The 26,301-nt window shown below is 49.7% G+C and overlaps 1 protein-coding gene and 1 long non-coding RNA gene across 5 annotated transcripts in view; both read left to right on the top strand.

Annotated features, from left to right (window-relative positions):
- Positions 1 to 7,333, top strand: part of MEF2D (myocyte enhancer factor 2D) — a 35,300-nt gene extending 27,967 nt beyond the window's left edge. Inside the window, exons 9-11 of one of the 2 annotated variants that reach the window (XM_028131361.2) lie at positions 1,017 to 1,254; positions 1,722 to 2,028; positions 2,366 to 6,164. In XM_028131361.2, the coding sequence (XP_027987162.1) occupies positions 1,017 to 1,254; positions 1,722 to 2,028; positions 2,366 to 2,377 (557 nt within the window). In that variant the 3' untranslated portion in view covers positions 2,378 to 6,164. Of the gene's footprint in view, positions 1 to 1,016; positions 1,255 to 1,721; positions 2,029 to 2,365; positions 6,165 to 7,054 lie in introns of those variants that run through there. The other variant, XM_054711441.1, reaches the window with a different exon arrangement.
- Positions 7,334 to 11,036: 3,703 nt separating this feature from the next.
- Positions 11,037 to 26,301, top strand: part of LOC114227810 (uncharacterized) — a 42,006-nt gene continuing 26,741 nt past the window's right edge. For all 3 annotated transcript variants that reach the window (XR_003613897.2, XR_008555122.1, XR_003613898.2), the window contains exon 1: positions 11,037 to 11,179. This is a non-coding gene — a long non-coding RNA (uncharacterized LOC114227810). The remainder of the gene's footprint in view (positions 11,180 to 26,301) is intronic.

The raw sequence follows: 26,301 nt of genomic DNA, 5'->3' as shown, positions 1-26,301 counted from the left end.
CTCGCAGGCGCTTCTGGGTGGCAGACACGCATCCCCCATGTTTATGTGGGGGCCCGGCAGCTCAAATCTGGCTGCTACTTATGTGTTGACGGTCTCTAGCAGACTCTGGACTTTGCAGAAGGTGGAATGGCCGTGAACAGTCATTTGTTTCGGGTGCGCTGTTCACCTGGTGTTTTATCACGCCTCCCCTCTGGCTCTAAAAGGCACTTAAAGACTTGGCAGTTGAAGAGATGACAGGCACATATTAGACCTTCCCTCATTTTGTACCCTTCTTATTAATTGATATTCTAAAGTGATACCTACACACAGTAAACTTTTTAAAAAGTTAAACACTATTTAATAAGCCACCTCATGCCCTAACCGGTTTGGCTCAGTGGATAGAGCGTCGGCCTGAGGACTCAAGGGTCCCAGGTTCGATCCCGGTCAAGGGCATGTACCTTGGTTGCGGGCACATCCCCAGTAGGGGGCGTGCAGGAGGTAACTGATCGATGTTTCTCATCGATGTTTCTAACTCTCTATCCCTCTCCCCTCCTCTCTGTAAAAAAAAAAGAAAAAAGAAGAAGAAGCCACCTCTTGCCCTCCCAGTGTGGCTCAGTGGTTGAGCATCAACCCATGCACCAAGAGGTCCCTGGTTCAATTCCCGGTCAGGGCACATGCCCGGGTTGCCACTCGATCCCCAGTAGGGGGCATGCAGGAGACAGCTGATCTGTTTCTCTTTCCCCCTTCTCACTCGCCCTTCCTTTCTCTCTAAAAATCAATAAAAACATATTATAAAAAGAAAGAAACCACCTCTTTTCATCCTGTTAAAAAAAAAAAACCAGCACCTTACGGTTATTACAATTTGCATTTTTTGAACTAGGAGTGCCGTGCCATCTTCCTGGGTTTGTGTGGGTTCTGTGATTGTTCACATCTATCATTAACAGCTCCTTCCCTCTCCATGTTCCTCCCGGAGGTGCCCCCAGTCTTAGTCCTCGCCCTCCCACCGTGGCTCATTCCCCCTTTCCCCACCCATGCAGATTACCAGTTGACCAGTGCGGAGCTGTCCTCCTTACCAGCCTTCAGTTCACCTGGGGGGCTGTCACTCGGCAATGTCACCGCCTGGCAGCAGCCACCACAGCCCCAGCAGCCGCCCCAGCCGCAGCCTCCGCAGCCTCAGCCCCAGCCACAGCCCCAGCCGCAGCCGCAGCAGCAGCAGCAGCAGCAGCCACAGCAGCAGCAGCCCCACCTGGTCCCTGTGTCTCTCAGCAACCTGATGTGAGTCCCTGGGGATCCGTGCACATGTTTGCGAAGGGAGGGTTGAGGGTGGGGAAGAGGAGGGATCCCTTTAAGGTTGTCTGTCATCAGTGGACAGCATGTGAGGCACCAGATGGCAGTCCTGATATCCCAGGCACAGGCCTGGGAGACCCACCCCGAGCCCCTCCCCCAGCCAGCCGGGGATGGGGGTGGGGGTGGGGACCCCGCACCGTAAAAGATGACATGAGATAGAAAGAGAACTAATTTGACTTATTTTCCTTCTTTTCCTTCACTTGGCCGTCTCTCTCCTGGTCTCTGTCTCCATCCACTTGTCTCTTCCTCCCCCTCTCATCCCCATCCCCCATCTTCTCATTCTCTGTCCTCTCTCACTCTGTTTTGTCACCGCCCATCACTTTTTCTGTCACTCACCTTCTCTCCTCTGTTTCTGTCCCCTGTACCCTATCCCCATCCCCTTCGCCTGTTACCAGCCCTGGCAGCCCCCTGCCCCACGTGGGTGCTGCCCTCACGGTCACCACCCACCCCCACATCAGCATCAAATCGGAACCTGTGTCCCCAAGCCGTGAACGCAGCCCTGCGCCTCCCCCTCCAGCTGTGTTCCCGGCTACCCGCCCTGAGCCTGGTGACAGTCTCAGCAGCCCAGCTGGGGGCTCCTATGAGACGGGGGACCGGGATGACGGACGGGGGGACTTCGGGCCTACCCTGGGCCTACTGCGCCCAGCCCCAGAGCCTGAGGCCGAGGGCTCAGCTGTGAAGAGGATGCGGCTCGACACCTGGGTACTGTAGCATCACCCCTCCTGTCTGCCAGTGTCTGCTACACCCAGGGACTGCCCCGTGTGCCCCCAGCCTGTTTTATCTCCTACCTGAGAGGCCTTGTGGCCAGCAAGCCCTTCCATCAGCCCTTTTGGGGCAGCACCATGCCCTTTCGCCCCCACCAAAGGCCCATCTCTTACCTTCCTCCAGCATCAGTCCTTCTGCTCGATAGCATCCTCCCCTCAGAGCTGGCCCTGCCGCTAGAGTCCTGGCCCTACAGGGAGAGGGGCGTGGGGGACACATGCCCTGTCGCCTGGGCCACCCCCCCTCACACCCCCTTCTCCATCTCCTCTCTTCACAGACATTAAAGTGACGATCCCCACTCCCCTCCTCTCAGCCTCCCTGATGAAGAGTTGACAATCTCACCGCCCACCCCCTGTCCTGGGCTCCTCCCGCTTGACCCCCACTTCCTTTCTTGTGCTCCGTGTCCTGTTGACGGTTACATTTGTGTATAATTATTATTATGTTATTATTAATATTATTTTTTTTTAATTTGGGTTCTCACTTTGGAGAGGGGGATGCTCCCATCCCCTTTCTGCACCCCCGCCATTCTCACCGGCCGCGGGAGCTCTTTCTGCGGGAAGGGGAACACTTTGCACGTTGCACACATATGCTGCAGGAGGGGCGGGGGGGCTAGTGGGCTTTCGGGAAAGGACAGGTGCCGAGCCCTGCATGCGGAGCCCTCCCACCCCGTCCCCCAGAGTGTGGGAAATAACCAAAAAAACTACCAAACAACAAAACCCTTACAATAGACTGAAACCCCAAAGTTGGCTTGATGGTGGGTTTGTGTTTCAGGGGAGAGCGAGGAAGAGGCTCTGCAAAGGGTTTCTGCCTCTGGGCTGTTCCTGCGGCCGGAGGCACATGGGGCAGAATGCCCAAGCCTGGCCCCACCTGCCCCTGCACACACGCGGCACTCGCTCACTGGTTCTGTGTGAGCTGCACCTCCAAGGTGTGGGGGTGCTGGCGGAGCTTTTGGGCTGGGAAGGCTGCCTAGGAATCTGAGGCTGCGGGAGGCTTTGAGGGAGCGCCCTCTGAAGCACATTTGGAGAGAAAGAGCCATGAGGAGAGAGAAGGCTGAGGAGGGACAGGGCTGGGACAAGGGGTGAGTCAGCATCCCTTCCCTTTCCCAGCGCTTTCTCTAAGACACAGTGCAATAGCTCCCCAGCCCTCGGTGGACACCAGCCCAGGAAAGCTGGCCACAACGTGCAGGGAGAACTGGGGAGAGGAACTTGAGTGAGGTGACTCAGTGGGAGCGGGTCTTGTCACTTTGGGATGCCTGAGGACGGAACCCTTGCATCCAGGGGCGAGTGTGAGTGAGGGGACTTGATCTTCCTTGCACGTACATATTCCCAGAGGAGTGGACGTTGGGATGGGTGAGAGGATGGGAAAGGGGACTGGAGGTCTGCAGAGGCCTGCCTCCCTTCTTTCCTCCTTGGCCCTCCTCCCCCGCCCTCCTCCCAGCTCCTGCTCCTGCCCCCTGATCGGCTCCGGACCCCACCTCCCTGTTCTTGGCGCCCTCATTGTCTGGCTACCTCCTGTCCCACCACCCCCAGGCCGTATCCCACCTTCCCTCTTGGCTACTGTAATTGTAAATAGCAACCTTTGGAAAAGTTAGCAGTGTAACAGTCCAGGAAACTGTTTTTTTTTTGTTGTTGTTGTATTGATATGAAATGAGATTCTATTTTTGTCAAAGTATATTGTAATAATAATGACTCAAACGCCCGTACTGTACAGATGAGGTTCTTCTGCTGTTGTTCTTGCTCCCCCTCCCCCAGCCCCCAGTCTGCCTCTCTCTGCGCCTCCCCAGGTCCTGAGACCTCAGGCTGGAGGACAGGTCAAACTGGAGGGGGCAGGCCCCACGCCCGTGATCCACACCACCCCTCACCCTAACGTGCGTGGGCAGGCAGACGCCTTCACATAAGCCCAGCTCCTCTGCCCAAGGGGTGTAGCACTCCCTGGGGGTTTTATCCTGGTGGGAAAGCAGAGTAGACAAGGCCCAGTTTTGTGCCAGGTGACTATCTTTGCCCACCTGTAGGGCCCAGCCACTTGCAGTATCCCAACACGAGGCAGGGAAGGAACCAGAAGCAGAGGGGGACATGTGGCTGCACATGTACCTGAGTGTATTCCTAAGGGCATCTAGTGTTTGTATGTCCAAGTATTCCTTTGTATTTATGTGTGTGTGTGTGTGGTTGTGTGGGTCTCTGAGCCTGTCTGGGCATACACATGAATCTTTGTGCAAATTAAGCTCTGAGGGCATCTGTGCGTGCGTGTGTGTGTGCGCGTGTGCGTGTGTGTGAGCACGTGCCTGGGTATGTGTTTACAGAGAGGGACAGGTGGCTGTTGCAGCCACATAGCCCTGGCTTCCAGCTCCGTGACCCTCCTCCCTGAGCCCCGCTCCCTTCTGGCCTGCTCCTTCACCTGTTCTCACCCTCAGCTCTGATATTTTTGTCCTCCTGTCAGAAAGAATCTAGCAGTTGGCCCTCCTTGCCCCTCCCTGCCGCCCTGCCTCTCCCAGGCTCCACGCACAATTGTCTACCCAGTACCCACACCTTTACAGCCCCTTCCCTGGAGTACACTCTTTCCTCACCCCAGTCCTGCTTTCAGGGTGACATGCAAGCTCCTCTTCCTCCCTGGAGCTTTTTCCCCACCTGATAGTGAGCCATCATTCCTCACCCCTGAACCCCACCTGCTGGCTGGGCACACAGCATGGCCCATCTTCCTGCAGGTTCCTAGAGGGAGTTTCAAGAATTGATGAGACTTGACCAGGGCCATGAAAGAGGAGGATGTAGTCTTGTGTGGGTGTGCATTTCCAGAGCCTTGCCCAGTGCCTGGCACTCAGTAAATGCTGAATGAGTGAATGGTGAGTGAATGATAGGTGCTCAGTAAACATTGAACGACTGGCCATCCCTTCTCAGGCTATTCCTGCCATTAGTCTGTCCACCTTTCTAAGCTGAGGTTGGCCACCATTAAACACGGGGTGGGGGTGAGGGCCCCTGCAGTTCACGGTGCAATATTTACCAGTTTTGCCCTCTGCCTTGTAATGGCAAACCTGGCTTTTGATTACCATGTGTGGATGTGTGTGTGTCCTTTCTTCTCTATCCCTGGGGGCAGGGGGTGATTTGTGAATGAATGTGTGACATTTCTGCAATTCAGTATCCCAAGATTTCTCTTGGGGGTAGGGGCTCCTGGCCGGCCAGAAGAAGGGTCCCTGGGAACCCAAACCTCAAGTGCAGACTTCATTTCTCCCTCCTCTCACAAGCCAAATTTGCCTCCACCCACTCCTTCCTCTGAATAACTGGGCATTTGCCAAAGTAATCACTGGAGTCATCCAATACTCCTCCCCTCCCCAGGTTTCCCACAGCTTTCAGGGACAGTGGGCAAGAGGGCCCCCCACCCATCCCAGTTGAACACACCATTTCCTCTTTCCCCAGTAGTGCACTCAATACAGTGAGACTGACCCCTGACCCTTACCCAGCCCTCCCCACCTTGGACAGGAAGGAAGTAATGCACCTTCTCTTGCTGATTATTTATTTGTTTGGAGAGACAGAAATGATGTAAAAGTGTATCTAGAAATATCTATATCTATATATTTTTAACTGACTCTTTGGAATCCCCTGGGGTGGGATGGGGGATGGATTTAGGCTTTCACGGAGGGAGGAGACATGGAGCCTGGGAACTCCTCTGTTCTTCCCTCTGCCACCTCTCTCCACCCTCTCAACAGTTGGTAGAAGGAATGGGATTTGTATTGGGGGAGGGGCGCTGGAATGTTATATGGAGAATCTGGATTCTCTCTGTCTTCCCCATTCAAGTCCCAGAGGGAGGAAGGGGACAGGGCACGGAGGTGCCTCACCCCCAAACCCGACAATCACCCACACTCCTGGGGCTCCTCCTGGGTCCTGGGCAGGGCGAGTCCAAGTGTGTGGCTGTTGATTTGTTTTCAATATTTCTTTTTGTGCTGTATGGTGATGCTTTCTTAGTATTCTACACAATAAGAAAGACAAAGTCCTTGAGATTCTTATGAGTTTTGTTTGAAAACTCTTTCACTATATTTGTTGTAAAGAGGTTTACTATTAAAAGAAAAAGAATACACGTTTCTGATACTTTGGCTTGGGTTCTGGTTTCTCTGGTGTGGTGGGCTGAGGAGGGAAGGAGGGGCTGTGTGGTCCCACCAGGGTCAGAGGTCAAGCGTGGCGGCAGAGGGAAGGAGTGGTACGGTAGCCTTCAGGGCGGGCACTTTCAGGTGACTGACGTGGGGTTCCAGATGAGAGTTTCTCCCAGGTTCTCTGCCAGAAGTAGAGGCAGCCCCAGAACTAGGGAGGGTTGTCCTGTTAGGAGTCATAGGAGGGGTCGTGGGATATAAGAGGAAGAAGTTCCACTCAAGGCCTGGTCAGGAGCAGGGTGGTGGTTAGTGAGCGAGCCGCACGGTAGAGAACCTTCGACGACTGAGAACTGTTCTGTGGCAGGAACTTGCCCAGGCGCCAGGTTAGGCACAGATGAAGTCCACCTTCACAGGGGTCCCACGGAGCTCACTCGAATAGGGGCATCTGCCCTTCCCCTCCCTTTTGAAGTACCTAACAGTGCCAGGGAGCCTCTCCCTACCCTCCTCACAGATCCCAGAGGGCCTCCCTCCCTGGTGCCCTTAGGGGCAGGTGACTCTTACTCCTGCCTCCCCACACCCTGCACAGCTATGCTTTGGGCTGGTGCAGGGGCAGTGGAGGGAAGTGCGCAAGGCTTGGCTAACACATTGGGCCACTCCTCTGTACCAGGCCCATGCTAGGTGCTGCAGAGGCAAAGATGGAGTGTGAGACAGGCCAATATACAGTGAGAGAGAGAGGCTTCCAAATGCCTGAAACCCACACTGCACAGTTCATGCTTTGATTGCTGCCTATGCAGGTTGGTGCAAGGTACATGGAGTCAGGCAAATAGAAGAATGTCTTTGTGCCTTGAGTTTCCTCATCTGCAAACTGCGGTGATCTGCCTTCCCTCCCAGGGTCATTGCCAACTTCACCTGGTTTCTCCCTCAGCTGCAGCAGAGCTGACAGGCAGCTGAGCAACAAGTGCTCAGGAAGACACCATCCAGACCAGGCTCCCCTCTGGCTGCCTGTGGTGGCAGCCTCCAGGGTGACATCCAGGGACCTCAATGCGGTACTCATACCCTTGTGTGGTCCTCCCACATTGAATCATGGTTGGTATGTGTGTCCAATAAAACTTCCAAATAAAGCTGGTACGTGGTTCTCCCAAGTGCTTTCCCTGTCGTGGGAACTATGGAGGCACATCAGAGCAGCCTGGAGGGCTGAGCTGCCTCAAGGTGTCCAGCACACAGGGGACTTGTGAATAGGAAACGTGTTAAGCTCAGAGGTTTGGGTGTTGTGCCTGCAATAGAACCCATCCTATCCTGACTAATGGATTATCCACTTGCATTCAGACAACCTTGAAGCCCCATCTACTGATAACCCTGGGGTGAGGTACAGATCTCTGGACTTGACATAGTCCAGAACTGGTTCGGCTCCTAGTTCTGCCATTTAACAGCTGTGTGGCCCCGAGTATCATAATCTCCCCAAGCTGCTGTTTCATCGACTGGAAGCAGAGCTGGTAGCTGCCTGTTTTCTCTAATCCCTGCCTCCCCCTTCTCCAATCCATCCTCCTGACTTTGGCACAGTTCTGACCATCTAGCACCTCAGGGTTCTCCACTGCTCACCAGACCACGTGAAATCCCAACGTCTCAGCCTGGCTCCCAGGGCCTTCAAAGAACCAATGCAACCTCTTTTCCAGGCTGAGTCCACACAGCCCTGCTGCACAGCCCTTGGACTCTGGACAGGCAGCCCAATCCACTCCTGGATAGATCCTTTGTGTCTCTGTTCATGTCATTCTTCTGTCTGAAGTGCAACAAACATGTATTAAGCATGTACTCTGTGAAATCCTTTGTGAGGCACCGGGGAGATAGAGAGGAGCGAGGCCGCTCCTGCCTTTCAGCAACTCACAATCTAGTGGGGACAAGAGCCAAGAAATCTTGAGTCAGAAGTCTGTGTTCAGTGTCATAGAACAGATACCAGCAGGCCGTGGGATCGGAGATGAGACACACCCAAGTCCAAGCCAGTGGAGATCAGGGAGTCTCCTTCGAGGAGGTGTTTGAGCTGAATTTTGAAGACATGGCGTATCCTAGGCAAATGAGAGTAGGGAAGGCTTCCCCAATAGCAAGTAAGATATGGAGAAAGAATGGTGCATTCAGGAAATCCAGTACTGTGGTGCAGGTTAAAGGAATAGCAGATAAAGCTGAGGAGGTAGCAGAAACCTCACTGTGAAGGGCCTTGATTGCCATAATCTGGACTGTATTCTGCAGAAGATGTTTGGTCACCAAAGGGTTTTAAGTAGAGAATGGACGTGACCATATTTGCATTTCAGAAAGCTCCTGCCCGTACACGTTCTCTCTCAGTGCTGCAGAGAGCCAGCTGGAAGGAATGCAAAATTGAGGTCCAGTCAGGGTCCTTTACAACTGAGAGGATGAATTTAGTAGATATTTGAGAGTTAGAATTACAGGACTTGGAACTGCCTGGTGAAGGTGGCGAAGGAAAGGGAGGAGGGTCAGTAACTCCCAAACTCGTGCTTGGAGTACTGGCTGGCTGGATGGTGGTGCTCCAGTGACTCCAGACAGGGCGACCAGGCACCTCCTGAGATTTTAGACAAACTTGAGTTGGAAACAAGGGAAAGCTCAGGGGTACATTCTTAGAGGCCTAAGAGGAGAAGGGGTACTTTGCTCCCCTGGGGTAATTTCAGGGTTTGGGATGGTGGTCAGGGTTGGGGGGGTGGGCCTTAGGAAGATCTGGTTCTAAAGGCAAGACACCCAGTGCAACCCTAAAGGTCATCCGTTTTCTCTTGATAAGGGAAGATGACACTTCTTTACCAGGTACCTGGAAGATGGACCTCTCCATGCCTCAGTTGCTTCCTGTGTAAGTGGGCTGCTGTGAGATTTAAGTAAATGATACATCTTAATGAACCTAAAACCATTCCTGACCCATAGTAAGTGCTCAATCGTGTTATTTTTATTACTGCTACTTGTCAAGGACATGAAAATAAATGAGCTTACTTGGGTGAGAAGATATCTGAAACCCTGCCTTACACCCCTATTTCTATCTTTGTAAACTTTACTGTTATTCAAAGTTTACTCCTACAACTTTCCCTCCATAAAACTTTTATTCCCCCTGTCCTACCCAGCTGGCTGCGTTATTCTTCTCTAATGGGGTGTTAGGAATCTGCCCCTTCATAGCACCTGCCTCATTTTTCCTGAAAATGTGGGTACTAGTTTCAGTTTTCTCTTTAAAATTGGACTGAAAGCTCCTTTAAAAAGTGCACTGCCTCACCCCTTTTTGTGTCTGGCTCAGTGCCTGGCACACAGTATGTGTCAGACTAAAATGAGGTAACGCATGTAAAAGTGCACTCTGTAAACTACGGAGTGCTACAAACCTGAAGGATTTGTTTTTTTCCCTTCGCGGGCGTGGTGACTTTCTGCAGCTTCTCTTCTACTTTCCAGCTCCAGGAGCACCAGTGAGGCTGAAAAAAGTGTGGGTTCCAGTTTCCCGGGTGTCACTCTCAGCAGCCCGCTGAAGGATTAGCACCTGCTGGGCTCCTGCTCCCAAAAGAGGTAGCTCTTGGGAGGCAGGAAGCAAAGGGTGGATTGTGATTGTTCCAGCCAAGGAGGCCAGGCCAGTTCCCTGTACCTCATGTTCTTCTGACTCACCCCTCCCTCAGTCCCATGGGCTGAGTAACTTTTCCAGCCTTGTGATTGTGGAAACTGGTTTCAGGAACATGTAGCAGATGTCAAAGGGGCATAAGGCGACCCCACCCCAGGCTCCCAAGTGGTGCTCCTACTGGAGCCCACACACACTGCGTGTTTGTTTCCAGACTTGAGAGGGTTCTGTGTTGCTGCCCAGCCAAGGCACAGGACTGACTGGATAACGATACCCAGCGTCTATGTTACAGTTGGTAAACCTGAGGCCCCAAAGTAAGAGGCAACTCTCAGGTTCTTCCCACGGCGCCTCACGCTGTTCCTGGAAAGATCTAGTTCAAATCAGCCTGGGGGCCCAGGATTAATTGCTTCCCGGATTAAGTGATTTGTATTTAACTTTGCTTTGTACTCGTTTCCACGTGTTTACAGCTCCTGGGCCTCGTCCGGGCAGTTTGGTCTCGTAAAGTGCGGTCCCTGCCTCCGCAGCGTGGCCGCCCAGAGTCACTCCTATTTACAGCGCATCCGCCGCCACGTGCCGAATAAAAGCTGGTGACTACGCCTCCGAGGGGGAGGGGGAGGGGAGGTCCCGCCTACCGGGAGGGTCACGCGCCCGCCAAGACCCGCCCCCACGTGACCGCGGCGCCTGTCCTCGCCGGTCACGCCTCTCAGCTGTGAGTGGCTGCTGGCGCCCAGTCCTTGCTGCCGGCCAGGGATGGGCGGGGACGATGGAGCCGTTCAGAACTCGGGAAGGAAAAAACCTCCATCTCAGGCGAAGGGGGAGTAGGGAGAAGGCGATGAAAGCACTGGTCAAACCTGCCCCTCCGGGCCGTAGGGTCCCAGGGAGCAGAGACCACCATCCCCAAGCGCCTCGCAGTGCCTGGCACAGCAGGGCTCAATAGCTGGTTGGCGACTACCCCTCCGACACTGCCGGAAGCAGAGGTGAACCCGCCGCCCTCCACACGGGCCCTCTCACTCCCCATTCACCCTCCGACTGCAGCATGACAAAGAAGGCAATGGTTTGGCGGCCGGGAGCCAACGCTGCCGAGCCCGCTGCCCGCGCTGGGACAGACCCCTCCAGCCCTCGGCCCGCCCACAACTGCATGGGTCCGACAAAGACCCTATCCCACTCCCAGCGTCCCCCGCCGCGGGGCGTGGTTCTTGAGTCTCATTTCATTGGCTCTTCTAATGACGGACGGGATCGTCAGCCAACCGAAGCCTGGAAAAGACGCATGCGTACACAAAAGATTGAGCCCCTATAAGGTGGCGGGGGGAAGCCCGGCGAACCAGTTTTGGCTGGGTCTCACCAAGACCTAGAGAAGGAGGCGCGCATGCGTGGACCTTAACCTCTTCTCTGCCCAGTTTGAGGGGCAGATAGCGCCCTCTGTCTTCCCGGTAAGTTTTCCCAGATGTCTAGCCTCCGTCAACGCTACGTCAGACCTGGTTCTGCCTGGAGTCTCCCAAAACGAATCTCTGTCCCTGCCCTGAGGGATGACACACCATCCCCTAACTCAGCCAGAGCCATTCGCTTGGGTCTTTGTGCAGAGATCCCTCTGGGCCAACAATAATAGGAATATTAATTTGAGAACGACACTTCTCAGTTTACCAAGCATTTTGTTGATGTAAGGAACATCCAAATCTGTGGAGAATTTTAATGAGTTTTTTTGAGCCAAACTGATGACATATGCTGGAGAGAAAGATCTCAAATGCTCCAGAGAATAACAGTTTTGCAGCTTTTTAACGCATTTGAAATTAAGAAGGTGGGAGAAAGCCAGGGAGGGGGGAGGGGTTATAAGGTAGTTAACAGGGCTACTCCCTTGGAAGGGTATTACTTCTGGCATTTCAAAGGGGTGTTAACCTAGATGCACGAGAACGATGCACAGGGCTGGACTCAAACCTTTCACTAAAGAGGTTATAGGCCTGGAACGTGCCCACCCACCATAACCTGCCAGTTAGGAATTTATCTCAGATCACAACTGTGGGATTACTTTCCATAGAACCCCTTTCTTCATATGTTATATCCATTATCTCAGGAGTTCCTCACAGTTAGGTTAAAGAAGGCTCGGGAAGCTGGAAGGAAGGCTGAGACACTGCCTGTGAGGGTGTAGCCTGGACTGGAACCCAGGCTACCTAACTCCCCATCCAGTGCTGACAGGCTGCCTCCCTGCTCTCCAAGGAGTTTGTCTAGTTGAGGTGATGACACTTAAAGATATAGGAAAAGTGAAGGTACAATTTCAGCCCGTTTTTTGTATAGACATTGAGTGCTAAGGGGAAAAGATCACTATGTGCTTCTGTGATCTGAAAAGGCCACGCAAAGAAGATGAAGCTTCAGAGTATATACTTGGATTAGATGAATCTTAGGAACATATTATTGAATGTAAAAAGAAATCCCAGAATGCAATCATTTGAAATAATTTTTGTAAATTTCAAAACAAGCAAAACTAAACAACATATTCTTTAGGTATATATGAGAAAACGTTTTAAAAAGAAGAGGAATAATAAATACAAAATTCATTAGTAGTTACCTTGGAGAGAGGCTGGGGATGGGATGGGGAAGAACAGGTGGATGCTATTGGTAATGTTCTAGTTATCGGGTTAAAGGTAAGTTTATGGGCACTTTATTATTTTTATATCACATATAGCAATTATCCTTTTGTATGTATAAAATGTAATTTAAAAGATGAGAGTGGAGACAAGGGAGAAAGCTTTACCTATAATACACTTGGTTTCCAGAACACTTCTACACATATTTATCAGTTGGTCTTCACAACAACCCTTCAAGATATTATCTCCATGTTAGAGATGAAGAAACACAACTGGAAGTTACTTAAGGCCAGTGAACAAAGACAGGAAAGGTGGGAATGCAGAAGGCCAGTGGGGAGCCCTGTGCAGCTAAATCTCCAGTCTACCAAGCACTGTGCCTGCAACAGAGAATGTGGTCAGTAAACATTGGTTGAGTGGTAAGCAGCTGAACTTACTAATTACTTGGGTGTCTCAGGAAAACAGCTGTCCTGAGAGTGGTTGAGGACCCTGCACTGTAGCTGGCTGACCATTGTCAGGAACAGGAGTACTATTCTCTCTTTGGGTGAAAGTTGGATATAGGTAACCTCTAAGGCTCTAAAGTTTATCAGAGACTGAAGACAAAACCAGTATAAAGTTAATAAGGCTCTCTATCCAGGTAGTAGAAATGGTCACCAAAGAAAGGCCTGGGTAAAAGAGACATTTTGAAGTCAATACGACCTAGTGCCAGAATATGTATGAGGTATGCTGTAGTTGTTGTGTGTATTGTTGTATGTTGTACGTGGCTATTGGATGTTGATCCATCCCAACTGGAAGAATGGTTGTGTGCCCTGGCCAGCATGGCTCAGTGGTTGGAGCATCACTGAGGGGTCCCGGGTTCGATACCTGGTCAAACGCATACCTGGGTTTCAGGTTCAATCCCTAGTCCCGGGTTAGGGCACGTGTGGGAGGTAACCAATCGATATGTCTACATCGATGCTTCTCTCTCTCCCCCTCCCCCTTTCTCTCTTTTACTCTCTCTAAAAAGCAATGGAAAAGTATCCACAGATGAGGATTAACAAACAAAAAAAGAATGGTTGTGCTACTGACGAGGTAAAATAAGACAGTAGATGGACATTTATTTAGAAATGCCTAGCAGGTAGTTGGCAATACAGGATAGTGCTTAGGAGAAATAGAGCTGACAGTAAACTGAGATGTAAGAGAAAAGGCACTGGGGTTTGAGCTAGGACTGACTTCTAGACCAGGCCTTGTCTTTAACAGTTCACTTTGGACATGTCATTTTGGACAAGTCGCTTAATCTGTTGAGGCTATTTCCTCACATATTAAAAAACATACACACACAACAAGAATGTGCCAAATCTCCTCAAAATCTAGTTAAATCTCATATAGTTAAATAATCAGATATCCATAACGAACTTTGTTTTCTTCTGTTGTCTCATATCATGTTCTTTCTCCATTATATGACTTACCTCATCTTACTTCGTGTGCTTTGCACACAGTAGGAGCTCAGTAGATATGTCTTGAATTGCACAGAATTGTGTGGTGAAGTAGAAAGACTATCACTTAATCTCTCTGAGACCTAAACTTTAGAGCCTTAGAGGTTACCTATATCCAACTTTCACCCAAAGATATGTCTTGAATTGCACAGAATTGTGTGGTGAAGTAGAAAGACTATCACTTAATCTCTCTGAGACCTAAACTTCTTTATTTGTAAATTAAGCAAGTTCATCTTTAAAGTTCTTTTGAGTTACAAAATTCTGTTATCCAGCTATGTTCTATGGATTGAGGACTGAACTATCTGATCTCTAAATTCCTTTCCAATTCCGATATTCAATGATTTTATAATATTGAGTTGCACGTAATCTCCTAGAAGTGACAGTTGAACAAGTTCTCAAAAAGCAAATGTGTAGAAGAATATTGAGAACAGAAACAAGCCTGGCCGACTGGCTCAGTGGTTGTCCTCCTATGAACCAGGCGGTCACGGTTCGATCCCCAGTGTGGGGCGTGCAGGAGGCAGTTGATCAATGATTCTCTCTCATCATTGATGTTTCTATCTCTCTCTCCCTCCCCCTTCCTCTCTGAAATAAATAAAAATCTATTTTAAAAAACAAAACCCTAATCTTAGAGTTGCCATGTATTGAGTACCTGCTGTATGCCAGGTGCTTTCCCTACATAATCAAATCCTATCCTCCCACAGTAATCATGTCAGGTAGATATAGTATTCCCATGGTTATTGTGAGGAAACTACTAGAACATGGTGATATTCAATGAGTCTAATTAGTGCCAGAGTCTCTGTGTGGTATTTCATTTGCTTTTGTGTGTTTTTTTCTCCATGTGGTATTTCACCACATAATCTTTTCCTTCCTGCTCCTCTATATACACTGAGTAGCCAGATTATTATGATCTCTGAACGCATAATAATCTGGCCACTCGGTATATATCCTATATAATAAAAGGCTAATATGCAAATTGTCCCTTCGACCAGTAGGCAAGCCGGCCAACCGCCCATGTCCCCTCCCCCTGACCCGGCTGGCCACACCCCACCCATGCACGAATTCATGCACTGGGCCTCTAATATATACGTTGAGTGGCCAGATTATTATGACCACCTGACGTTTGTAGGCAAATTAGCCGTACACTGCATCGTATGAGATATGGAAGCCGAAGGCCTGTTCGAACACCTTTGCTGTCTGCAGTTAAGATAAAACGTCTCCAATTCACACAGGAACACAAGGATTGGACAGTCGAGCATTGGAAAAAAGTCATGTGGTCTGATGAATCACGTTTCCAGTTGCATCATGCAGATGGCAGAGTGAGAATTTCGTGGAAACAGCATGAAAGCATGCACCCCACATGCATGAGTACAACCCTTCAAGCTGGTGGGGGCAGTGTTATGGTTTGGGGCCTGTTTTCCTGGCATGATTTGGGCCCTTTAATTCGAGTGGAACAACGTCTGAATAGCACAACATACCTAAGTATCTTTGCTGATCAGGTTCATCCTATTTTGTTGATGGCATATCCCAGTGGAGATGGCTTCTTCCAACAAGACAATGCACCATGCCACGGTGCTCGTATTGTGCAGGAGTGGTTTCAAGAACATGAGGGAGACTTTACCTTGCTTAGGTGGCCCCCACAATCACCAGATATCAATCCAATTGAGCATTTGTGGGACGAAGTTAAAAGAGGCATCAGGCAGCTGGTTCCACAACCATCAAATCTCACAGAACTGGACAGTGCTATTCATCAGGCATGGTGTCAGATTCCTCGCATCACCTTTCAACATCTCGTGGAGTCAATGCCAAGAAGAATCGCCGCAGTATTGATGGCAAAAGGTGACCCAACGAAGTACTGATGGGGTGGTCATAATAATCTGGCCACTCAGGGTATATCAGCCAATTTCCAGGTCCCTGTCCATCTGCCTCCTCTCTGCCTGCCCCACACCAGCTCTTAGGTGAGGCTCTGCTCTTTTTGGCCTGGTAATTAGCAAACCCTCTTTAACCATAACTGCCAGAGTTCATTCTAAAGCATAATTTTAAATACAGGGGTGAGCAAAAGGAGGTTTACAGTTGTGAGTACCCAACAGGTGATGAGGGCCAGTGGCATGACCGCCACAATCACCAGACCTCTCACCCCAGTGAACTCCTTTTGGGGGTGTTGTCAGAAATAGTCTTTTTACAAAAACCACATACTGTGGATGATGATTCACTGCCTTAAGAGAAGCATGTCAAGAAATTGATGACAGCCCTGACCGGTTTGGCTCAGTGGATAGAGCGTCGGCCTGCCGACTCAAGGGTCCCAGGTTCGATTCTGGTCAAGGGCATGTACCTTGGTTGCGGGCATATCCCCAGGTGGGGGTGTGCAGGAGGCAGCTGATCGATGTTCTCTCTCATCGATGTTTCTAACTCTCTCTCCCTCTCCCTTCCTTTCTGTAAAAAAAAATCAATAAAAATGTATATATAAAAAAAGAAATTGATGACAATAAAGAATTCTGTGCCCACGTGTGCTTGATGTGTACATAATGAAGGCCAGCACGTTGAGCCCTTACAAGATTGTACCTAAGTGCCCTGTACCATTGTGACATTCTTTTGAATGAATAACGCTATTGCAATAATTATAACCTGCATGTCTTTTTCCGCAGGAACAACTGTAAACCTACTTTTGCCAACCCCCCTGTGTATCTCTCCTTGCAAGTGAAAATCCTAAATGTCCCTTGGTGCTGAATGAAATTTAACCCTTGAGCTTGGCATCCAAGGCTCTCCACCCTCTAATGCCAGCCTTTCACCCTGCCAGCGCCCTTTGTGAACCTTATATTCCATCTACTTGAGAACAAGTCTTCCACATGCCCTGCACCCCCCAACAGACTCCTGGTCTTTGTTCTTGCTATTTCTTTTTTATCTCCCCCCACAACCCGCCCCCCCCCCTGAATTTGTGTCTGTTGAAATCCTACACACACTTAAAGCCCAGTTCACAAGCCACCTCCTCTATAAAACCCTTTCAAATCCTCTAGAGAGACATTTGGTTCTACCTCTTTCAAACCCCACTCTTAGAGTATTTTTTGCCTTTCTTTATCATACTTTCCTTACCTCAGAGATATTTTTTATAAAAATGTGTGTCTCCCCCACTAGTTTCAGAGGATATGGACTGCTTAGCTATCTTTGTATCCTCCCACATCAACCCCCTACTAGACAATATCTAAACTAGGCATGGCCCGGCCAATGTGGCTCAGTGATTAAGCATCGACCTGTGAACCAGGAGGTCAGGTTTTGATTCCCAGTCAGAACACATGCCTGAGTTTTGGGCTCGAGCCCCAGTAGGGCGTGTGCAGGAGTGGCAGGTCAATGGTTCTCTCTCATCATTGATCTCTCTCTCTCTCTCTCTCTCTCTCTCTCTCTCTCTCTCTCTCTCTCTCTCTCTCTCTCTCTCTCTCTCTCTCCCTCCCTTCCCTTTCCTCTCTAAAATGGATTAAAAAAAAAAAAAGTAGGCCATGTTCTGTGGGTAAATTTTAGTTTGACTGATTTGATCCATTCTTGTTAGTCCTTCAGCTTCCGCATTCCGGGCCCTGTCAGGTGAGCTGCTGTGCCGTGTTTCTGAAGGAAATTGCCCTGTAGGCAGGAGTCATGCCTGTGAGCTGGAATAGATGAGAGCTAACTCCAAGAAGAGAGATTATTTTTCCACTGGATTCTGACATAAATAAACTTTGCCTGCTTTTACCCTGTCAGCCTATTCCGAAGGAATAGAAGGAAACCATGTACCCTGCTTTGGAGACAGACGGATCTGGGTTCAGGGCCTGGCCCCACAATTTACTACTTGTATGACTCAGCACAGTGACTTAATCTCTCTGCAGAGTCTCTGTGAGTTTTGAGGAGTCTGTACGATGCAAGTAAAGCACTTAGAACAGTGCCTAGCAAAGATTAGAGCTTAATAAATGTTAGTTATTATAGTAATAGAAGGGATACATAAAACCAATTCAAAATGGGTTTTATCTATTTATACTTTAATAAGAATGTGCCCACCATTCGGGAAATTCACATCAGTGCAGATTAAATGACACTGCTTGCTTAACCTCTCTTCCCAGCCCAGCCCGGCCCCTCCAGCCCCTTTTCTTCCTGTCCTCCCCACTCTTGGGGGAAGGGGGCGGGGCAAGGGCCCGCGGGCGGGGGTGGGGGGGATGACGTTGCTATAACCTGGCATGACCACTGGGAGGCGCATTTGTGCCACAGAAGGAGTTCCAACTCTGCAGGAGTAAAAGTCCCCTGTCTCCGGTCCACCTGACTCCAGTTTGGAGTATATTGCTCTAAAGTGTGCATTTGGGGGGGGGGGGGGGGGGGAGCGGGGGGTGTTGTTTGTTTATTTGTTGTTGTTGTTTTTTGAATCCTCACTCAAGGATATTTTCCATTGATTTTTAGAGACAGTAGAAGAGAGAGGGAATGACAGAGAGAAATATCCATGTGAAAGAAACACATTGATTGGTTGCCTCCTGCAAGAGCCCCGACCAGGGCCCAGGATGTGGAGGAGCCTACAACGGAGGAACGTGCCCTTAACTGGAATCAAACCTGAGACCCTTCAGTCCGCAGGCCGACGCTCTATCCACTGAGCCAAACCAGCCTGGGCTTCAGTGGACATTCTTCATGCCCATCAATCTTGTTTCTCAGGTCGGAAAGCCACTGTTAGGGAGAGAGTGCAGAGCCCCTGGTCCCCACTCCTGCTAGCAAAAGGAACGGGTTTGAACCACAGCTAGAGGTCGTGGATTGGAGTTGTCTGTAATACTTAGAGGAGAGAGAAGCTGGAGTCTCTTTAAACAGGGAGAAACGGACAGAGAGCAGCATGAAAACAGGGCCACCTAGAAACATGTGGAGGGATGGGGCGACTGACACCATAATTGGCCAGAGGGAAGACTTAGTCTATTTTTGCCAAAAGATTAAGCAAATCGGTGAATAAAAAAATGAATGTGCTGTGTAAATGAATCTGGGTGAACGAATGAAATGTGGCCCCTCGCTAGGGTGAGGTAGTCTCAGGTTTGAGGACACCAGGGGGCAGCATGAGACAACAAACCGAGAGAGGAGTGCCTCTTCCTGGCTGCGAAGGGACACTTCATGGGTATTCGCCTGAATTGCTTTTCTCTGCAAAGGTTCTTTCAAACTATGGCACTCTCTCTCATGGGAAAGACACAGATGCAGACAGGGGAGAGGAAACCTGAAAGGGAGCCAGAAACATATTACCTGGGGTTGGTTCCAGCTCTCAAAAGGGTATAAGAAAGAGGCAAGTTGACCCTAGCTGGTTTGGCTCAGTGGATCGAGTGTTCGCCGGTGGACCAAAGGATTCCAGGTTTGATTCCGATCTAGAGCACCTACCTTGGTTGCAGGCTTCTTCACGGCCCGGGGAGGAGCCTGCAACCAATCTATGTGTTTCTCTCTCTGTCTTTTCCACTCTCTCTAAAAAAATCAATGGGAAAATATCCTTGGGTGAGGGTTAACGCAGAACAAGAAGAAGAAGAAGAAGAAGGAGAAGGAGAAGGAGAAGGAGAAGGAAAAGGAGGAGAAGAAGAATGGAATACTGAGGATAAATCTGGATTAGGTTAAGGAAGCATTTGGATAGAAGCCCCCACCCCCATCTAGAATGATTGGAGAAAGAACTGGTGGCAGGGGTCTTTTTTTTTCTTCGAATAATGGTAACATGAGAAAGTTACTGCCTCATCCATTCCTACCTCAGGACTCCTCAGACATCTCTCCAATTTCCCCATGCAGAAATCAGGCCATCTAGTTCATGGGAAACTCAATATTATCCTTCCATCAAGTATTGATTCTTTGGTAGAGGAAGGAAATCTCTGCCAAAATCCAGGAGCTACGGAGAAAAGCCTCATCTCAGCCAGGAAACCCTGGAAAGCGACTGTGGTCCAAAGCAGGGAGTTGATCTTTACCTCCACAATGCAAGTCAAGAGCCTAGTTCCAATGGGAAGATCCCGCCTTCACTTTATCTTCAGTCGGCTTGGTTTTACAACTCCATGACCAAATCTCCCTTTGTCACTTCCATCCCTCCTGCTGCTCTGTTCACCATCTTATTTTAGCAGTCATCCACAGATGTGCAGCCCACTCATGCCCCTCCCAGGTTTTTTTTAGCACAATAGAACCAAGGTCTCCTATGGCTCCCTGGTCCTTCCTGTGTCCTCCAGACCTCACTTCTTCCCATGCTTTTCCCATTACTGAACTCCTGTAACACTTACTGTCTTTATAATAATGTATAGAAGGCACTTGAACCCTAGCTGGTTTCAGTCGGTGGAAAGAGTGTAGGCCTGTGGACTGAAGGGTCCTGGGTTTGATTCTGGTCAAGGGCGCATGCCAGGGTTGCAGGCTCAATCCCCAGTGGGGGGCGTGCAGGAGGCAACCAATTAATAATTATCTTTCATCATTGATGTTTCTCTCTCTCTCCCTCTCCCTTCCTCTCTGAAATCAATGAAAATATATTTAAACAAACAAACAAAAAAATAAAGCTCTTGAAACAGAACACAATATCAGCCATTATCATTGCCACTTCTAACCATCTGCAATATTTTACAGTTTACAAGAAATTTTCCATGCATTGTATCATTCATTCATTAAACAAATATTAATCAAATGCCCACTATATGCCCAGCACTCCTCTGGGCACTTCATAGAGAAATAAACAAATGAGCATGATCCCTGCCTTCACGGAATTTCCAAGGAAGTTGTAGTTTTCTATTTAAGCTGACATAGCCACTGCTTTGTATTAGAATCTTGGGGAGACATGTTAGGACTGGCTAGTTCAACCACTTAACCAAACAGAAATTCCTTCATCTACATCTCTGATGAGTGGCCACTCTTAACCTAGCATTCTCTATATTTGGTCTTTTCCAGGTATTAGTCCATTCGTCTTCGTGCCAACCCTAATCTGCTTATTTCCATTCACTGATTCTTCTCCTGCACCATTAAGTAAGTCTGCCCCTCTTCTCACAATGGCCCATTCAATAATATTTATTTATTTATTTGAGGGGGGAGAGAGAGAGAGAGAGGAAGGGGGAGAGAGAAAGAGAGAGTGACATCGATGATTTGTTGTTCCATTTACTTATGCACTCATTGGTTGCTTCTTGTATGTACCCTGACCAGAGATGGAACCTACAACCTTGGCATGTCAGGATGACATTCTAACCAACTGAGTTACCTGGCCAGGGCCTGGCCCATTAAATAATTAAAGACAGATACCAAGTCTCAGGCATCCATCCGTTTTTTCACAATGCTTTATTTTTGAAGAATCATTTTAAGTATTTCTCATGTGTAAGGCACTCCTTTAACCTCACCGTGAACCTTGTGCAGTAAATAGCATTCTCATTTTACTGATAAGGAAATCAAAGATGAGGCATGTAAAGTAACCCCCACTGGTCACACGCCTTGTGTACAGCAGAGCCCCTTCACTGTTTTTTGGCTAATTATCTTCTCAACCCTCTCATGTGTCAGTATCTCACTTCAGATGAAACCTTTTCACAGAATAGTAACAGTTTTCACCTTCCTTGATCTGGATGTGATTCTTCTGCTCATAGAGCCAAAGACACATTCACTTTAAGCAGTTATATCACGTTGTTGACTCACAGGGAGCTGTAGTTACCTAAATGTTGAGGTCTTATTGAGAAGCATTCTCTCTTGTCAAGTGTGGTCTCTCACATTCTCTGCTTTCCCCTACATTCTGCAGGTCCGGGTCCTGTCCATTCAAGGACTTCCCAGCTCATGCCACCTCCTTAATGAAAACTTTCCTGACTCCACATTACCCCAAGTGAACATGATCTTTTTCTCTCTCCGTAGAATTTCTATCTCATTCTCTGAGCACATACCATGTTCTGCTATGTACGCCAGTAACTTGTGTTCTTGTCTTCGCCCTTTAATCAGGGCATAAGCCTCATTCCCCTGTGTGTTTCTTAGTGCCTTGTACCTAGAGGTATCCAGCAAACACTTGTCAAATGAACACATGTTATGATTGGGAGTTCATACTTTGTCCCTAAACTTATAAATGCTTCACACATCCCTGTTAAATTTCTTGAGCAAATCCTTTCTAATGTCTCTGTGGTGTGGGGCTCAGTCCCTGCTCTGTCTCGCACAGTTTCTTGTATGGAGCACCCACCAGGAACTGTATAGATCTCCTTGATTTTTCACAGCAGTCCTGTGAGCTAGGCATGGCCTCTGTTTTACAAATGAGGAAATGGACAGTCAGAGACCCAGGATCCAGACCCCAGATCACATAGTAGGTAGCAGAGCTGGGATTGATTCAAAATGACATCTTCCTGACTCGCGTGACTGTGCGGTTTTGTCACTCTGTTGCTTTTCTAAAGTAAAATGTGCCCCTGTGGAAGATCAGGTGTGTGGGGGGCAGTCACCCCGCACAGACAGCTATTTGGCAGAGCTGGGGGCAATCTGCAGAGGATCGGACAGGCTGCTGGGACCCCCTTTACGTTCTTGAGCAGATTAGAAAATAGCTAAGAATGATGGTTAAGGGACAGAATGGAACAGAAGTGACCAAGACAGAGGAAACCTTGGGAAGGGAGGGCTATTCTTTGTGTGTGAAGCTCTCTTTCTCCTGATTCCCTTTTGAATAACTTTTATCTCCTGCACGTGTTTGCTCGAATGCCACCTTCTCAAGGGGGCATTGCCCCTCACTCCCTTACCCTGTTTTGTATTTCATTTCTTTCCTATGGCGGTTATCATCTTTTACTGATAACTTGCACGATCTCATTCCTGAGCCTGATCTCCATAAGCTTCCCTCCAAGCTCCTCCGAAGCTTATGGAGATCAGGCTCAGGAGATCAGGCTCGCCGCTCCCCCACATTTATGAAACCCTCATAACAAATAAGAGAACAAATGTGAAAAGCCTCTAGAATAAATGGCTCTTAGATGGAATCAAATTAGTGTTTATGTGGGTTTTTTGTGTCCTTTTCCCCAACAGTTCTGCCCAGGGAGAGAGGAAAGTTAGATTTCAATAATTTTTTTCCTAACAGTCACAGGTGGGAGGAACTCAGGAGAGACTAGAGAGAAAGAGACCAAAAATGAGCTGGGGCTAAGGTGGCCTCGGAGCGGAGAGACGGCAGGACTGTGGGGCGAGGAACAGCCTGCCCCACACCTCCGCAGGGGGCTGATCCTCGGAGACCCCCAGAGCCCCGGCCCGCCCCTCTCCCCGATTCCCATCATCGCAGGCTCCCCAGAAGAATGCAGGTCAGGAGCATAAGCGACCTTTCACACCTCAGACAAACTAAGTTTGTTTTCTCCTTTTCTGTCCAGCCCGCAGCAGGAGGGAGGGGGAAATGGGATGGGCCTTGTCCAACTTTCTTCGGCAACAATACCCCAGAGGAGCTGAGGTGGAGGGAGTAAAGGATCTATTTATTTTGGCTCAGGAAGGACAATGTAAGCAGATGGTCTTTGATGGGATTAGCGGCGTAATCTCTAAGACCCTGGTAAATTGGAAAATGATCCATTATATTCCACAAACCTTTGGCGGCTTCAGCTTCTGGGGAAGGAGGGGCCGGGCTGGGGGGGCACCTTGTTAGAAAGGATCCCCCTCTGGGAGCAGGCAAATCCCCGCAGCACAGAGAATTTGGGAAGAAGTTCGTTAGCTGTGTGATGCAAGCCTCTCTCTTCTGGAGAGAACACAAAAATCAGAATTCCCCTGTGCCCTCGAGAGCCTGTTTTTTCTCCTTCCTCCTCCCTCATCTGGGTGTGCTAGAGTGTCTTCCCTACCACCCCTGGCCCCCCCATCCCTTTCCATTCCCAGGGCGTACGGGGGACTCTTTTTTGAGAATGAACTGTAGTGGGCCCCCTGCCTTGGCAGGTCAGGAAATTCTTCTTAGACTCCCAGTTAGAGTCCTGCACTGTCATCTCAGTCCACTTCCCACTCCAGCCCTACAGCTCCGGTGGGCCCCTCCACGCCCACACGCCTGAAAGCCAGGCAAAGGAAGAGCCGGGAGGAGGAGGACTAGGTGAACTGCGACAGGGGGCAGGGATTAGGGAAGAGGGAGAGCTGTGAAAGGGGCGGTAAGGTGATAATGAACCACTTTGCCCAACCGCTCCATCCTCTTAACTCACCTCCATCCCCAAGGGCCCAAGCGCCTCTAGGCCTGGGATCCCCTCCATCTGGAGGATCTGGGCTGCTGTGTTGGGCGCATATGGGAGACCCATTCAGGATGAGGTGTGGTGCAGTAGGAGGCACTGGTGTAGTTGGATCATATAAGGCAATGGTCGGCAAACTCATTAGTCAACAGAGCCAAATATCAACAGTACAACGATTGAAATTTCTTTCGAGAGCCAAATTTTTTAAACTTAAACTTCTTCTAACGCCACTTCTTCAAAATAGACTCGCCCAGGCCATGGTATTTTGTGGAAGAGCCTCACTCAAGGGGCCAAAGAGCCGCATGTGGCTCGCGAGCCGCGGTTTGCCGACCAAGGAATAAGGTATTTCCAGTATGCGTGATATTTTGCAGCCACCGATCACTTTGTGGTTTATAAAGAAACTGGTGTGCAGGGTATCGTTCAGATCTTGTAACAGTTAAGTGAGAAGGGCATTTGAAAAATTGGAGAGCAGGGGTAGAGAGGGTAAGTGACTTGCCTAAAGTCACCTAGTTCAGTGACAGAGCTAGGAATGACATGTAATATCGTTATGCTATGAGATCTGTTCATGTTGATAAATGTAAGCCTAGCCCTGGCTGATGTGGCTGAGTTAGTTGGGGATTCCAGGTCTGGGCACATGCCCGGGTTGTGGGCTCTGTCCTGGGCAGGGGCCATGCAGGAGGCAAATGATCCATTTTTCACTCATATTGATGTTTCTCTCTCTCTCTCTCTCTCCCTCTCCCTCTCTCTCTCTCTCTCTTCCCCTCTCTCCCTAAAAATCAGTTTTAAAATCTTTAAAAATACATATGTCTAATTTTTTTAACTACTGCACGTTTTATTTATTCATGTCAGCATTTAAGTTGTTTCCAAGACTTTATTCTTACAGCCATTCTTGAACAAGGACTATCTGATTGGAATTGTATCAAATGTATAGAATTAACTTGGGGGATGAAAAAATAAACACAAACTGTCTTAACATGTATTTTTCCCATACATAGTTATCACCATTCTCTGAAAATAAATATAGAAATAAAGGAACTGGGAGGGAGTGAACAGGTAGGAAGGCAGCACAAATTACTCAATTCCAAGTAGAAGTTCCAACACTCTTGAGCGCGTTAACTTTCTCTGTAAGAGATGCAGCAGGTGACTGGTGGAGACTCCAGGAGGAATGTGACTTGGGTCGTATTTTATTTCAGGCTATTTCAATGAACTGAGGGATATTTTATTTTATTTTAGTGTCATTTTAAAAGAGAGTGGCGCTTTATGTTACGTATTTGTTTATTGGAGGTAATTTGAGGCTGACACAGATTTGTAGACCAGAAAACAGGAAGGCACAGTGGAAAGGCAGCAAGCTACAGTCATTCCCCACTTCTCAATGTCCCCCCACTTTTGACCCTCCCCCCCAATATGAAAATCAAAAAGTCGACATGACAGTTCTAAATCAGAAAAAAAAGCTACGTGATCTTGGCCCTGTCTTTCCTTCTCTCTCTCATCTTCCTTCTCCTTGGCTGGCCAGGCTCCCCTCTCACCCCAGCGCCTCCCGGTTCCTAATCGCTCAGCCCCGGGGCCGGGGTCCCGAGCAGCGGCGGGCGGGCGGCCGCGGAGCCGCAGTCCCCGCGCTCTGGGCGGACCGGGCTCCCCCAGGCGCTCAGCGCCGCGGACACGGAGGCGCGTCTGCAAGGGCCTCGTGGCCATGACCACGAACCTGCGGGGAACTGACCCCGCGAGGCGGCGGGGCCGGGGTCGCGCTGGGTTTCATTTCACCAGGAACGGCCGGCGGCGGCGAGGGGCGGAGGTGGCCTCTGTGTCTGCGCTGCTGGCGGTGGGAGTGGGGCCGGGGACCGACCCTCCCGCGGGGCTTTCGCCGGAGCCGGGTCGGCGCGGAGCTCGGCCGCAGCTCCCGCCCTCGCCTCCCGGTGAGGTCCCTGCGCTCGGGCGCCTCGGAGCCTTTTCTTTTGTACTTTGTTTCCTTGCCTTTCCTATAATGAGTGTAACATTTTAAATATCGTTGGTATGTTTCTTTTTTATGTCATTTAGCGTCATTTTATCTCGTGTGTTAACATTTGTTTCTTTCCAAATGGATTTTTTTTCTTTTTCTCTGTTTCCGATTCTCTCTTTTCCGCCCGCCGGGTACCTCGGCTCCTCTCCTGCTTCCTTTCCCTCCTGGGCGCCCGTGGTGTCCGGCCTGGAGTGGGAGCGGGAGGCGCCCACACCCGCGGCCGCCCCGCGCCTCTGCCTCTCCGGGCGGCGCGGAGCCGGGGCAGCGGGAAGCGGGAGCGCGGCCGCCCGGGAGCTCCCGGACCGGACAGGTGGGCTCCCGCGGGACTGCGGGCCGTTTCACCGAGCTTTGGCCTGGCCCAGGGCCAGACAGGGGGACAGCTCTACACACGCAGACGCC

This window comes from Eptesicus fuscus, chromosome 22 (assembly GCF_027574615.1).
Source record: "Eptesicus fuscus isolate TK198812 chromosome 22, DD_ASM_mEF_20220401, whole genome shotgun sequence".
NCBI classification, from domain to species: domain Eukaryota; kingdom Metazoa; phylum Chordata; class Mammalia; order Chiroptera; family Vespertilionidae; genus Eptesicus; species Eptesicus fuscus.
The sequence above is the reverse complement of the archived record's forward strand: the minus strand, read 5'-3'. Positions and strand labels throughout refer to the sequence as shown.